This window comes from Carcharodon carcharias, chromosome 3, assembly GCF_017639515.1.
Source record: "Carcharodon carcharias isolate sCarCar2 chromosome 3, sCarCar2.pri, whole genome shotgun sequence".
In the NCBI taxonomy this organism is placed as follows: Eukaryota; Metazoa; Chordata; class Chondrichthyes; order Lamniformes; family Lamnidae; genus Carcharodon; species Carcharodon carcharias.
The window spans coordinates 201913277-201929077 of record NC_054469.1 but is presented as its reverse complement, the minus strand read 5'-3'; the positions used below and the strand labels follow the sequence as shown (position 1 = coordinate 201929077).

The window sequence follows — 15801 nt, the reverse complement described above, 5'->3', positions numbered from 1 at the left end:
TCCTTTAAACTTTGTTCTTGGTTTTACAGCTGTCCTGACTTAGGGCTGTGTTTATTTCACCCCTTATTTTGTTAATTTAGTTTGATTGGTTTTTTCTGAAAGAGTTACATCCAAACCCTTTCAGTCCCCACGCTCCTGATCTATGGACACCTGGTGCAGAGGGGGGCCGGGAAGGAGGAGGACCTCCTCGTGAACCTGCTCCTGGGCTTGGCCAAGTTGGCCATTAACAGGTCCAGGCAGCGGGTGATTGAGGGGGTTGTCCTACCCGACTGCTTGCCCCTCTTCTGCAGCACCGCAGGGGCTGGGGTGTTTTATCGACCCTCTTAATCACATTTTGATTTGATGTTTGTAAGTTTTCTTTAAACTTTATCTTTGGTTTTATAGCTAACCTAACTTACGGTCTGTGTTTACTTTATCCCTCATTTTGTTAATTTAGTTTAATTGTTTGACTCTGAAAGGGTTACATCCAAACCCTGCCGCAATGCCTTGGTGCTCCCCGATATCCACAGCGGAGGTGGAGGCAGCCTGCTGATTGCTACTCCCTGTCTGTGATGACCTTAGTGGGCATCCTCAGGGAGGCTGAGACCTGGAGGGCCCTGGCCTGTCTCTGGGGGTCCTGCTGTGTGGCAGCAGCACCCCTCCTCAGTTGTGGACCTGGAGCTGCTGGGGTCACAGGAAGAGGGGATTCGGATGGGGCGGACACTCCTCGAGCCACCTGGTTGGATGGACCCAGGGTAGGTGCCTGCTTATCCTCCTCCCTATGGGCGACCATGGACCCCTGGCTGACTCCTTGAGGGGAAGGGGAAGCTGGACTGAGATCGAGTTGCCCTGCACCCCTCTCGCCTTGACTCTATTGGAGGCCAACTATGGTGTCAGCGATGGAGTTCAGCCCATGCAGCAGTGCAGGATCGATGTCCTGGAGCAAGGTCTCCAAGGTGGCCACCGTCCTACCAGTGTTGACCTCAGTGCATTGCCATGCTGATGCTATCACCTCAGGCTGAAGACGGATAGACTCTTCCATCATGCCTTGCAATCTGGGGAGTGCATTGGACATCCTTTCCGGATGTTCCCGAGCTTACCTTTGCAGCTCCAGCAACTGAGGTATGACCGAGTCCAGAGGGTTCTCCTCTGAGGCAGACTCAGCAGATTTCAGGCCTCCAGCAGGTCTCTAAATGCTCGAAATCTGGAAAGTCCCTGCCGCTGCCTGCTGTGGATCAGACAGCGCGATGTGCTCACCAGATTGCGACCCCGAGGCTACTCCAGAACTAGGTCTCACCGAGGTGTGTATCTCTGCGCTGGTGGAAGGTATGGGTGAGCGCTGTGATGGGACATCAATTAGCGTGTCATCAGATTCTTCTTCTGAGGTGTCTTTGGGGCTTGAGTCAAGGACGTAGCTTGTGGACACTGAAGCTTCTTCCCAGATGTGCCTGCGAAAGCAACGAAAGATAATTAGTGCATGGCAGGGAACTGTGGGACAGGGGAACTGACTCATAGGTGGTTGTCTGATGGATCTTGCGCTGCTGGATCCCCATGTGGTTCAGCACCGCCTACCTCACTGTTAGCACAAGAATGGTCCAGATCGTTGCCGGCCAGCTGGATAGCTCTATTTTCAAAATCTGTGAGGACCTTAATGTCAGGCATTCCTCCACCAGTCTGCGACTTCTCTGTTTGTTGTGTGTCAGCTTGTCCTGCATGAAGACGGATAGAGAGAGAGTAAGCAGGAGGCTTGGCAAGCCAGACGACAAGGATGCCTGGCATGTGTGGGTGGTGCGTGGTGCAATGGACAGGATGAGAACATGATCCGCAAGGCAGATGAAGGTGTGTGTGAGTGAATGAATGGTGGTGTCACTTGAACTGGCAGTGAGTGTGATCCCTGTGGATGTGTGCTGGGTTTGTGAGTGTGTGAGTCAGAGTGATGAAAAGAGTGGCTTACCCTGACAGAATGGAGAGGAGATCATTCATCCTCTTGAGGCACTGGGTGGCTGTCCTCTTTTGTAAGGCGTTGGTGCTGACCACCACTGCCTACGCCTCCTATGCTGGGTTTGTCATCTTGCTTGCTAGTCTTCACCCAGAGCAGTGGTAGAGGACTTCACGGCGGCTCTCCACTGTGTCCAGTAGATGCCTAAGGGAGGCGTCGCTAAATTTGGGGGCAGCTTGTTTCCTCCCTTTGGCAGCCATGACTTTCCAGCAGCTTCCGATCCCTTAGGCAGTGCTAGCTCTGTGCAGGGGCACACTTTAAATAAGGTGCCCGGATTACGAAAGGCCTGAGGTGACGACTCAGCCGCCCTTCTAGCGATCTGGCCTGTTTCCTGGGAATGCGTTATTAATGAGGCGGGAAGCTCTGGGAATGGGATGAAACAGCGCAAAAACCCAACATTGCGGCCAGCAGGTAAAAAATCCTTTTTCCCGCCCGCTACCTGCACTTTGTGCAAATCTGGGATGATTGCGCCTTAGAACTAGGGGACAGAGTTTAAGAATAAGAGGTCCCTCTTTTAAGGCAGAGATGAGGAGAATTTTCTTCTGTCAGAGGATCATTAGTATGAGCAATTCTCCTCCCCAGGAAGCATTGAAAGCTGGGTCATTGAAATTATTCAAGGCTGAGTTAGACAGATTTTTGATAGACAAGGGAGTCAGGGTTATGGGGCAGCAGACAGGAAAGTGGATTTGAGGCCACAGATCAGATCAGCCATGGTCTTACTGATTGGATCAGCAAGCTCAAAGGACTAGATGGCTTACCCCTGCTCCTATGTCCTACGTTCCTGTGACTCTGGCATGTTAATTATCTCTCCACCTGCCTTGTGCAGGAGCCTCATTCGTGGCCTAATTCTGCACACTATAATTTAAAAGGGAATGAACGGGGTCAGGTTATGATTAGTTGATATTTTAACACCCTTTTGGGTGGGTTTAAATCAGGGCCAAAGTTTTTGTGCTACAGTAAAACTGCATTGTGGGGAAAGGAAGCTGTACAGGTGATGCTGCCATTGGTTACTGGAGTCAGATGAGCAGGCGTCAATATAGATTTTAATTGAAAAAACAGTAGTGTTCTCATCAGAGACACTACTTCCCAAACCCTTGACCTCGGCTACCTAGAAGGACAAGGGCAGCAGGTGCATGGGAACACCACCACCTCCAAGTTCTGCACCAAGTCACAGCCCATCCATACTTGGTTACGTAGCACCATTTCTTCATCATCACTGGGTCAGAATACTGGGACCCTTACCTAACAGCACTGTGGGAACACCTTCACTGCACAGAATGCAGCAGTTCATGAACTTATCCTACCAGGTCTTCTCAAAGGCAAGTAGGAATGGGCAATAAAAACCAGTGATGCCCATATCCTGAGAATGAGTGAAACAAACACTTACTGACAACCACCTGCAGAGATATCAATCCATTGAATCTGGCAGACGATTAGCTTGTTTGATGTTACACCTACTGTGATTGCTCTGTTGATTTGTATGAAACACTTGGTTTATTTTTCTCCTCTCCGGTTTTCACGATTAAAACAAGCGCACAAATTTTTGCATAGATGGAAAGGCTCTCCGTCTTTGTGAAAATGGCTCCAAAGGCCTGAATACGGAAGGCCCGCCCCCGAACTCACCCCCACCATTTTCGCAGAGGGGGGAACGGAGCGGGTGAAACTTTGCACATCTGTGTTTCACAGAGGCATCTGCACATGTTTGAGTGCAGCTGCATTCAGTCTGATCTGATTTTCACAAGGAGGGAGTGGAAAACATGACTTGTGAACATTAAACCTGGTAGGAGAAAGTCTAAATTTATCAGAGTTCTTTGGAGAGGTAAGGTACCCTTTTGAAGAGGTAAGGTAATCTTTTGGACACCTTTGGAAGAAGTGAGGTGCCCTTTGGGTGAGGTAAGGTGCCCTTTGGGAGAGATAAAGTGACCTTTTGGGTTGTTAAAATAAGACGTGAATGTGTGTAAAAAGCACACAAATTCACTGTAACTTTCAAGCTTATTTGAACTGTCAAAGGGAACTATCAAGGCATTTAAATATCTTGCTTTTTAACTATTTGAAAAAATTGTCTGCAGTGTTGAAAAAAAAAATCAGTGTTTGTTATTTCACTCTGTCTGTTGACATAGCCTGAAGGCTACCATTACCAGATTAGTGCTGCATCACTGATTTCACAACCTTTCATTATCAGGTGAGGGGCCTGTCAGTTCGCAATTTGCTTCACAGTTCCAAGTGCTTATAAAGTCTTTGAAGTGGGACTATGAAATCAAATGGGATTATAAGGGATTAAAAGAAGTTAAAAGTAGTGAATATGTTTTAATCAACGAGAATTATAAAAGTGAATTAATCGACAGGCAGTTAAGAACTTTATATAATCTCAACATGGATCCTGAAGTCCGCCTATAGTAGATACTGGGTAAGTTTACATGGAGGGCATAAGGCAAAGGATGGGGGGCATGGTTTGGCAAGAGTTGGCATTAACTTGGCATAATGGCTATAAAGTGCCAAGGGGGATACGTAGAGCGGCATAGGTGGCTATAAGGGCCATGGGGGTGGGTAGAGGAGCATAGATTGAAGTGGAGGGGCCATGGGGGTGGGTGTGAAGCATGAGATGGAATGGGTTGGCATGAATGGGGCACGGGGGATGGGTAGGTGGGGTTGAGGGTGTGTGAGGGACGACAGCTGGAGTGCTGTTTTTGGTTTTATTCTTTTCTTCACAGTGCCAGAATGCCGAGCTGGCATTTTCGGCCACCCTACCTCTGCACTTGGCAGCCTGTGCTGACTCTCATTTCATTGCCCGCCCCCCCCCCCTCGCCCCCCACTACCTCTTCTGGCATGTACATCCGACTGTTTGGGGCACTTTTTCCCGGATCGGGTTTGCAGAACTGGGAACTATCCTGACTCTGCACTTCCCGCCCAGGTTCAAAAATTCAGGCAAATTCAGGCAAGGGTTGAGACAAATTTCTGAGTGGAGAGGATTTTGATATTTTGAAGTCCATTGGACAAACAGTTGTGCAGACAGGAACATCCATTCTGAGCTATCTCCTGGTTTGTCAGTCTTTCTGAGCCCATTGAAATAGAGTGATGTTGATCGACTAAAGCTCAGGTATAAGATAAGTTACAGGCATTGGTAAATGTTTATTATTATTTAGAAAAGTGTTGTATCTATTTTAACATGAGAGAGCTCCTATCAATTCAGTGGATTGATTAATCTCTTACGGTTTTGAGGTTTATAAGATTGTTATGTTTTGGAACTGTGTTTTTAAATTTTCAGATAAAAGGAAAAGGTCATGTGACCTATTCTGTAGCCTGGTTGACAGTAAGCATGGGTGGTTTGATTGTTAGACATCAAAGGAAAGTTTAGATTGTTTTATTGGGAAGAAGGTACAAGGTATTCATGCTTGGAGACAATGGCAGCAGCCTGTGTGTTAACAGTGGAGGCTGCTAGTCTCCAAAATCCCAGAAAAGTGTTGAGAATGTCAGGTTGTAAAGAGTTATGCTTTAAACAGTCCATTTAGTTCCAAGACGAAAGAGATTTGGGCTCTCAAGGATAGTTCATTTGCATTTCTACCTAGATACTAGGGCCAAGTGATTGGTGTCACCATGGGGAAGGACAGAGAGGAAGCCATTGTAAAGGTCAGGTTGCATGCTTTCCTAGAATATCACAGTATTATGAATTTGCCTGGATCCAGGAAAGAGGGAGCAGTCAGTGGCTGAGAAAAGTGTCTATGGTTTGCTGTGCAGGAATGTACGTGAAGCTCGCACTCAGATTGAAAATGTCAAGATCGTGTGGAGTTAAAATGAGGCTGGAAGAGTTGCCTAGCTTGGGCTAGAGGGAGAGACTCCAGGAAAAGAAATGTCACTGTGAAAGACCACTCTAAGATTGCAAGTTACCAGAAAAGAAAAGAACAGGAATAAACCCTCAGGAGCTAAGAATCACTTTGGATTGACTCTGGGGAAATTGAATGTCTACATGAACAACAACGTAAAGTATATGTGCGAAGTGTGTTTTATGAGTCGGGCTAAGAATAAGAAGGTGAGTATTCTATTCTGTGGTTTAAAGTACAAGTTGCCGACAAAGATAAGAGTTTAGTTCACAGTATTTTAGTCATTTGTTACTGTAAATGGCTTAAAATGTGAAATCACGATGTACCATTATTTCAGCCAGTAACTGGATGTTTGAATTTCTTTTTAAGTTAATGCTGTCTATAGGGATCGTAACAATACTAGAAGTGTTCTATTTGACCTTCAGTATCAGCTGTGACTCAGTGGTAGGGCTCTCACCTCTGAGGCAAAAAGTCATGGCTTGAAGTCCCAGTCCAGCCACTCAAGTACAAAACCTAGGTCAATATTTCGGTGCAGTACTGAGGGACTGACTGAAGTTCTTTTTTTGGATGAGGCATTGAAGCAAGGTCCCATTCCACACCACCTCACCCCATAACACCCTTCAGGTGGACGTAAAGCATCCCATGACAGTATTTTGAAGAGAAGCAAGGTGGTTTTCCCGATATTTTGTCCAATATTTGTCCTTCAATGCACATCACTAAAACAGATTACCTGAGAATGATCACAATGCTGTTTGTAACACATTGCTGTGCACAATGTGGCTGTCGCATTTCCTACATTATTGCACTTCATTGGCTGTAAGGTGCTTTGAGATGTCCTGAGGTAGTGAAAGGCACTATATAGATGCAAGACTTTCATTTCTTTATTTGTACATTGCCGTATTGGTGAGGTATTTTTGACTCTGCGAGGTAGTCTAAAACAGGCGATATAGTTTCAGTTGTCCAACTTCAATGGAAATGAAAATTGGGGAGATGTACAATGGATGGTTGCTTATTGTACACAATCGCAAGAAGTCACAATTACCTCCACTGCATGTGTAAATTCATAATTCTGTTTGTAGGGTGTGAGCACTCACTTACGGGGCTGAGCATGAGAGAAATACTCGAGGAGCCTAAAAGAATCATAACTACAATCACGAGACATTTGTCACGTAGAGGTTCCTGATTTCTAACAGAATGCTTAAAATAGATGGCACTGACAATAACAATTTTCTTGATTATGTTTATTGCATTCCAATAAACCTAGAATTCACAGGGAATCAGCAACATTAAACATGAAGATAAACAAGGCACTGGGCTCGTCAATGCAACAAAAATTAGCTGACCATTTAGCAAGCTGAAATTTACTTGATCGCCATTGTCATGGTAATTCAGTTGCAATCTGTACTACTCAGCTTCACCACCAGGTGGCAGAAAGGGTCTGTGCCGCTCAACTTTCAGTATATGCTCTACAGCTTGTGAACACTGACTGGATACCCTGATGAATGCTAGACTCTTTGCTGTACGATTTAAGATGCCAGATTGTACTGAATATTGTCACCATTTAAAAAATGACGATGAGGGTATTAATTGGGAAGTTATTTTTAAAGTACACCAAATGATCCATTTCCTTACCCCTTTCCCTCCTTGTCTTACCTTGTCTCAGTGAAATTGTGTGTCTTTTTGAAATCCTTTTTGAGCATTTCTGTTTAATTGTTATAAAGTGCATTAAAAATGGGAAAGAAAAAACAGCTGTTTCCCTGGGCAGTGTGGATGGAAGTGAGAGGTCATGTGATAAGACCACCAGGAAGACATCCAACCAGAGCTGGTAACCCCTAATGTGACAGCTATTGAAAGCCATTAATACTGGTGTCAGTCAGTGGGAGTGTTAGTCAGGTGAGCCAGGCAAGCAGCTAACTGGTTACCTGAATGATTCTACAACAATAGAAAAAATGTCCTAAGGCGCTTCACAGGAGTATGATAGATTAAAAACTAGCATCGAGCCAAAGGTGACCAAAAACTTGGTTAAAGAGTTAGGTTTAAAGGAGATCTTAAAGGAGGAAAGAGAGATGGAGAGGTTTAGGGAGGGGATTCCAGAGCTTAGGGTCCAGGCATCTGAAGGCATAACCATCAGTGGTCGGGTGTTGAAAATTGGGCACGGTTAAGAGGTCAGAGTTCTGTCTTCTCCCTCACCAAATTCATGCAGATCCATCTTCTCTACTCCTCCTTTGAGACTTTTCTTTTGAATGTGAGATTTCACTGTGAGATTTTTCTTTTGAACAGAATTAACTCTGGACTTTCCCACGGCACCTGTGCAAATTTCAGGTCTGATTTCGCACTCAGGGGAATCAGTGAAACTTGCCTCCATACATCCCCACGTCCAGAATGGTTATGGAGCTCACAATGCAAATCAAATTACACTGCTCGTTTTTTTAAACTTCAAGATTCGACGCACATTTCAGTGAAGTCCTTTCTGCCTTTTTGTGCGTTGCGTATCTCCACAAGACTGTGAATCACAGACACTCCCACTGGGATTCTGCAGCACTGAACAGCGCAAATATGCTTCAATGAATCCAGTCAATACACGTGGTAAAATAAGAGTAATGGAAGCCAAATTTAGAGGCTTTTTTTCTATTAGGAGCCGGAGCTGGTCCACAATTAATTCATTCCCCTTTCTATCCTATGTATGTCAGCCATGATTCAGTCGAAGCAGTTCCACCTCTGAGCTAGAACCTGTGGGTTCAAGCCCCATTCCACAGGTTTGAGCACATAATCGAGGCTGAAACACCATTGCAGTACCGAGAGAGCGCTGCACTGTCAGGGATGCTGCTTTTCAGATGAACGTTAAATTAATTCCCTGCCAGGCAGATCTACTGATATTTTACACAAAGAATACAATTACTACCCGTCTTTAATCAGTTGTAGCATGGAGACTGATATGGCTGGCCTGGTACACCATAGCTCTGCAACTCATGGCGGTATACTGAATACATTGCAGGTCATACAGGTTACAGTGAAAGTTTAAAACTCATGCACTGAAGATACACTAGGTACACAGAGTAAATCTGCAAAAGAGCAAGCATAGCGCAGGGAGGGTTTAACACAAATAAGATAGAGGGGAGAAGGAGCTTACAGAAACAGGGAGAAAAATATTCAGTGATGGATGCAGAGAGAAAGTGAAATTTTCTGCCACAGCTACAATGACAATAATGAAAGAAATTGGTTGGAAGCCTTTAAGAGGGAAAGAGCAGGAGACAAACAGAAAGGCAGAGAATAGCAGATGGAAAGTATTAAAGAGTGAGAAACAAGAAGGACAAATATTGCAAAAAAAGACATTTTTATTTTTGCCTGCAAGCAGATCTGCTGAAATCAATCAGTGTTTGTCTATGTTCCCAGTTAAGCCGGTGGTTTTTGCAGCTTTTACCCCGAGGCTCTAAATGAATTGTTCCCATTACCAATAAAGACATTTCAACTGCCTTCGCTTCTGGGCATGTCATCAATTCAGTGGCAATGACTTACAAAGTTTGGCAATCAGGCAAGCGTCCTGTACATGGAAAAGTGCTTGTGGGTTGTTGGATTGGCTGTTACAGCCCTTCCTGAATCCTGCCCTTGTTCTGAACGTTGGCATCACTGAAAGCTGACATCTTTCATGCTGATTCATGTAATCAAAAAGATACACAAGCAATTGATACATTAATTTTTACTATAACGCCTAAATATAAAGCACTGGGTAGTGCTGGGATACATTAGGAATCGTAGTATTTTCCAACATTAGGGCCATCACACTTGTGCCAACTGTCTGAGTGGTTCAGGCAGTTTGTCCCATTCTTCTTCCCCTTAGAGGGTTGAGAGAAACTGGGACTCTTCAACATAGCAAAGAAAGTTATTTTTAAAAATGATACAAATTTGAACAGCTCTATTGTAAGAGGATAAATTCAATCAAGAAGTGCTATTCCCATAATAGCAGCTTGTGCTTACATAGTGCCTTTAACATATAAAAACATCCCCTGATGCTTCAGGACCATTATCAGACACAAATGGATACCTGGTTGGGGAATCAAATCAATTCAAGGACATCATTTAAAAGTCATTACTATGACAATGTAGGGAGATATTAGGGTATATTTTTCTTTACCTAGATTATTAGAACATGAAAAGGTGGTGGAAGCAGAATTATTTGACCCTGTAAATCTGTGCTGCTGTATATGCCCCACACAAGCCTCCTCCCATCATACTTCATTTCACCCTATTCCTTTCTCCCTCATGTACTTATCTAGCATCCTCTCTCAAGCATCTATGCTATTCACCTCAGCCACTCCATGTGGTAGCAAGTTCCACATTTTAACCACTCTCTGGGTGGCAAAATATATCCCGAGTTCCGTTATTGGATTTATTAGCGACTATCTTACATTTTAGGCCCTAGTTTTGGGTCCTCCAAATGTTCAAACATATGTCCGATGTCAACTCTAATGAATCCCTTTATCATTTTAAAGACTCCTTCAGACCACCTTTTTGATCCTTTCTTTTCTAGAGAAAAGATCCCCAGCTTGCTAAGTCTTTCCCAATGGTTATAGCCTCTCAATTCTGGTTTAAGCTTGTATTTTTTTCACCTTGTCCAATGTTTCTCTATTCTTTTGTAAAGAGACCATAACTGAGCACGTACTCTTAGTGTGGTATAACCAAGGTTAGATATAAGTTTAACTTAACTCCTCTTCTGTAATGATCCCCTTCCATACTCTCTCTATGGCTTTGAGGTCCTACCTAAAGCAAGGTACCCAAACTGGACTCAGTATTCTAACAGCATCTAACTGATGAATCTTCTTGTCTTAGCATTTCTTCATTTTATTTGTACGTTATAACCCTATTTATAAAATCTAGGATCACGTGCATTTTTGGTTTCCAAAAACCTTTTGGTTCTCGTGCTACTGCATGGATTTAACCGTTAAAGATTTGTATATCTAAGGCCTGAATTTTTGTGCAGTTGGAGAGGCTCTCCGTCAGCGTGAAAATGCCGGCAGAGTCCCAAATCCGGAAGACCTGTCCCCCACTCCAGCCTCTGTCATTTTTGCAGGGGAATGAGGGCGGGTTATAAATCACACATCCATGGTTCACGGAGGCATATAAATCAGCAGCTGCCTCCACTCGTGTGATTTTGATGAGATAGGTGCCTGAAACCTGAAGTGTGCAGATTAGACCTGGTCGGAGCAGGTCTGAACCCTGTGGATTCATTTGGATAGGTAAGGTACCTCCTTAGACATGGTCCTGGGACACCTTAGGGAGAAGTTAGGCACCCTTTGGAATTGTTATAAGTAGACATAATTGTGTGTAAGAAGTGTATCAACTCATTGGAAATGTCAAAGCTGTCAAGGAACTGTTAAAACTCATTGGAACTGTCAAAACTCACTGGAACTGTCAAAACTCACTGGAACTGTCAAAACTCACTGGAACTGTCAAAGCTGTCAAGGGATTTAGCTCTTCTGGGCTTCAAATGAAAAAAAAAGTATGGAGTTTAAAAAAAAAATTGGTGCTTGATATTTCCCTCTGTTGACATAAGCCTGAGGGCAGTCATTAGTGGATTGTTGTAAAAACCCATATGGTTCACTAATGTCCTCTAGGGAAGGAAATCTGCTGTCCTTATCTGGTGTGGCCTACATGTGACTCCAGACCCACAGCAATGTGGTTGGCTCTTAAATGCCCCCTGAACAAGGGCAATTAGGGATTGGCAATAAATGCTGGCTTAGCCAGTGATGCCCACATCCTGTAAATGAATGAAAAAAAATGAGAGTTTTCATGGAGGGCAAAGGATGGTGGGCGGAGGCATGGGTTTGCACCAAGTTGGCATAGGGGCAATAAAGGACCATGGAGATGATGAGGGGCATAGGTTGGCAAAGGGGGTGAGTGGCCATAGGGGGTGGGTAGAGGGCCATAGGGGGTGTGAGGAGCCATAGGGAGTGGGTGGAGGGCACGAGGTGGCATGGATTGTAATGAATGGGGCATGGAGAGTGTGTGGGGGGAATGTGAGGGGTGAAGGCTGGAGAGCTGTTTTTTGTTCTGTTCATTTTTCTCAATAACTTGAACTTGTGCCAATTTCCTTCCCTAAAGGACATTAGTGAACCAGATGGGTTTTTACAGCAATCGACAAGGTCATCATTAGGCTTTTAATTCCAGATTTTTACTGAATTCAAATTCCACCATCTGCTGTGGCAGGATTCGAACCTGGGTCCCCAGAGCATTACCCTGGGTCTCTGAATTACTGGGCCTTCCACCCAGCCCACCTCCGTACCTGGCAGCGGCTGCACCCGTTCCAGGGGTGGAGGGCCAGACTTCTAAAGTAATCCGCAACTCCCCCCTACCCCACCACCTGGAACAAAAATCCGACCTTCCGGGCCCCTTTTTCCCAGTTTCGGTTTGCGGAGCCGGGAAACGTTCCAACCCTATGCACCCGGCCCAGGAGCAAAAATCCGGGCTAAGTCTCATTGGTTCTCCACCCCATTTAGTTTATATTTCCTCTCCTTACTCTTCATCCCCAAATTTACTATCTCACATTTTTCTTGATTATACATAACAAAAGTGACTACACTTCAGACAAACATATGGAAATGGCGATTAGGAAAAGGCCACTGGCCCACCCAGCTTGCCCATAGAGTTGTGATGTCTTCTGCATCACAATACAGACACTCCCCTACCACCGGAGTCATGTAATCTCTTGGGAGAGGTGAAAATTAAGATAAATATTCAGGGCAATTAGGAAGATAAAAGTACTTCATCAGCTTTAAAGATCATAAAAGTCACAACATAAATGCAAGCTCTTTCGGAAAATTACACCCAATATCTATCTGTCCATTCCGCAACACATCTAAAAAAGTAAAATACTGCAGGTGTTGGAAATCTGAAATAAAAACAGAAAATGCTGGAAATGCTCAGGCAACCTCTTTGGAGAGAGAAACAGAATTAATAATTCAGTCCTAATAAAAGGTCACCGATCTGAAACATTAACTCTGGGAGGAATTTAATATGTGTGGCCGATTGGAGAACCGGTGGGAACCCTGTGTCGCTTCTCTCCAGGAGGCCTGACTCAATAACAGCCACTGACCTGGACAGTGTCAGGCCTACCAATCGAGCAATCAAGCCTCCAGTAGGGCTGGTCGGCTGCTCTCCAGTGCTGCAGCGCCATCAGGACTGGTGGCCAATGCCAGTGCTACACTTGGGCCTACCTTGAAGATTGCCATTGGATCCCCACGTAGAGGTGAGTGTGGATGGGATGTGGGTCGCTGGCAAGGTGGGGTCAGGGGGATGGCCTTCCTCCCCCCCACTGGATCCCTCTATCAAACACAGAATGTTTGAGAATGGGCCACCTCTACAATGCCACGGACAAACCCTAACAGGGTTTGCTGGGTGGTTTACCCTCATGAAGAATTCTCCACCTCCACTGGTTGGCTACCAGTGGCAGGAGGCCCTACTTAAGGGTCTTAAATTGTCTCTGGGAGGTAAGGTCACCCTCTGCCCTTCCTGTCCTGAACTTGATCCGTTGTGGGGGGATGGTGGAGGAGGCGGGGCAAAGCAGGAAGTGGCAGGGTCCCCATCAAATGGCTCTCCCGCCTCCTGGAGGGGCACTAAATTTCACCCTCTCTCTTTCCACAGATACTGCCTGACCTGCTGAGTATTTCCTGCCACCCATCTACATTCTCATTAAGTCACTTAAAATCCTTGCAATGTCAACGACACCCTCTAATTTTTGCTGTCTGCAAATTTGTGCTTGCTATATCCAAGTTGAGATACTTTATCAATGCTGAAAATGGTCTCAACATGAAGAGGAGGAGAATAGGAAAGTGAAGAACAAAATGCCTTACCTTCTTGTAGAGGCTCCTCAGATCTCGATATTGCCACATGCTGTTCAGGACTTGGGATGCTGCCTTCACCACCTTCGGTGAATGCCTGTGTGTAAAACACCACAGCACAAGTTAGAAACCACGTTAACACTTTGGCTGGCAGGACTGGCATGAATGAAAATGTCAAGGAACGGTTTTTCAGAGGAAAATAGGAATGAAGTTGACACACCAAGTTAGTATGAATCTGTCACTTTTACATTTGTTATCTAGCACGCTGATATTTTTAATTAAGGTTGAAATAAATAAGACTCATCAAATGGTTTTTAAAGGTTAATGTAGTGTATGATTGATTTTGTTCAGTAGTTGTAGCTTGAAGATCTATATATTTACTCTCCATGACAAGAGGCAAAATGTTGAACTGCTACTCTCCTTCAAAGCGTAGAGCTAATGAGGGTGAATCTGCAGTTGATAGGCAAGAGCACCAGTGTAGAAATGACTGAACTGTAGTGAGAATTTGAGATACTCAGTCATTGGTACAATGGCTAAAAGGAGGGAGCAGAGCTCCACCCTAGATATTGAACGAGAGTGGATTGGAAATTCCTACACATAAGCCCGGTACTAAATGTCTGTTTTTTTTTACATGACACAAGTCAATTGACTCTCAGGTGTGACACTCTCACCTCTGAGCCAGAAGGTCATGGCTTCAAATCCTACTCCAGAGACTTGAGTACATAATCTAGGTTGCCACTCCAGTGCAGTGCTAAGGGAAAGCTGCACTGTTGAAAGCGCTGTTTTTTTGGATCAAACATTAAACAAGGGCCTGTCTGCTCTCTCAGGTTGACGTAAAATATCCCATGGCACTATTGCAAAGAACTGCAGAGATGTTTTGCCTGTTGCCCTAGCCCGTATTTATCCATCAAACATTACTAAGACAGATTTTCTAGCCATTATCTCATTTCTGCTCGTAGGGCCTTACTGTGCACAGACAGATTGCCGTGTTTGCTACATTACGACAGTGACCACACTTCAATTGCACTTCATTGACTGAGTTGACGCAATGCGCTGTCTAAATACAAGTCTTTCTTCCCATTTCCTTCTATGGCTTACAATGTGAAGGCATTTGTTGTAAGCACCAGAGTTCTTGGCAGGATCCTTTTCCTTTCCCTGTCTCTAACTGTCCAGCTCCCATCCCAGCATTTATAATGCCAGAACAGGACATGTTGTCACTTCATTCTGAAATGGAGAGCCCCTGGTACAAAGACAGGGGGAACCTTGCTGGCGCAAATGGGTAGTCTTGGTTTGAATCCGTTAAAGAAACATTCATCTGTCAGTTGGAAGTTGAGTCATGCACAGACATTTATTAGATCAAACTAAAGATTGTCTGGTGAGTTTTCTCTGTGTTTTATGCTTCTGAGCTTGAGTGCAGTTTACAAATGTACAGAGCAGCTCATGGCCAAACAAATTATTCTGGCAATGCCGAGGTTTTCAGTGAAAAGTTGGTTGGCTACTCTATTATATCAAAATAGTCACCAACCCCACCCCCCCAAGGCACCTTAAAGTTCTTAATGTTTAATTCTGATTTTTTAACTGACAGATAAATGTTCCTTTAATGGATTCAAATCAAGACTACTCATTTGCGCCAGCTAGGTTCCCCTTGTCTTTGTACTAGGGGGTCACCATTTCAGAATGAAGTGGCAACATGTCCTGTTCTGGCATTATAAATGCTGGGATGGGAGCTGCTGTACTTTTTGGACAGTTAGAGACAGGGCAAGGATTAGGATCCTGCCGAAAACTCTGGTGCTTACAACAAATACCTTCACGTTGTAAGCCTTAGAAGGAAATGGGAAGAAAGACTTGCATTTAGACAGCGCATTGCGTCACCTCAGCCAATGAGGTGCAATTGAAGTGTGGTCAGCAGAAGAACCAAGTTAATTCATGAAAGGGGACACTTCTACACTGACAGGCTGATTTTCTGGGTAAACATTGATGGTGGAGAGGGTGGAGGAGGGTTTTTGCGGGGGCAAGGAAGCCTCACTTGCTGCCAGGACTTATTGTACAGGGGGAACTGCAGTGAGGAGGCACCTTGTCAGCATCTTCTGCAAAGTGAACTTGGAAATCTGCCTCGGTCCGAAATGTCTACCCCTAATCAGCAGGATCCAAAGCATAAAATGAGACAAGG

At 44.7% G+C, this 15801-nt stretch overlaps 1 protein-coding gene across 1 annotated transcript in view; it reads right to left on the bottom strand.

Annotated features, from left to right (window-relative positions):
- The window catches only part of LOC121276499 (catenin delta-2-like), a 943152-nt gene that overhangs the window by 29449 nt on the left and 897902 nt on the right, over positions 1-15801 (bottom strand). Inside the window, exon 17 of the mRNA XM_041184989.1 lies at positions 13644-13728. Coding sequence (XP_041040923.1) covers positions 13644-13728 — 85 coding nt within the window. The remainder of the gene's footprint in view (positions 1-13643; positions 13729-15801) is intronic.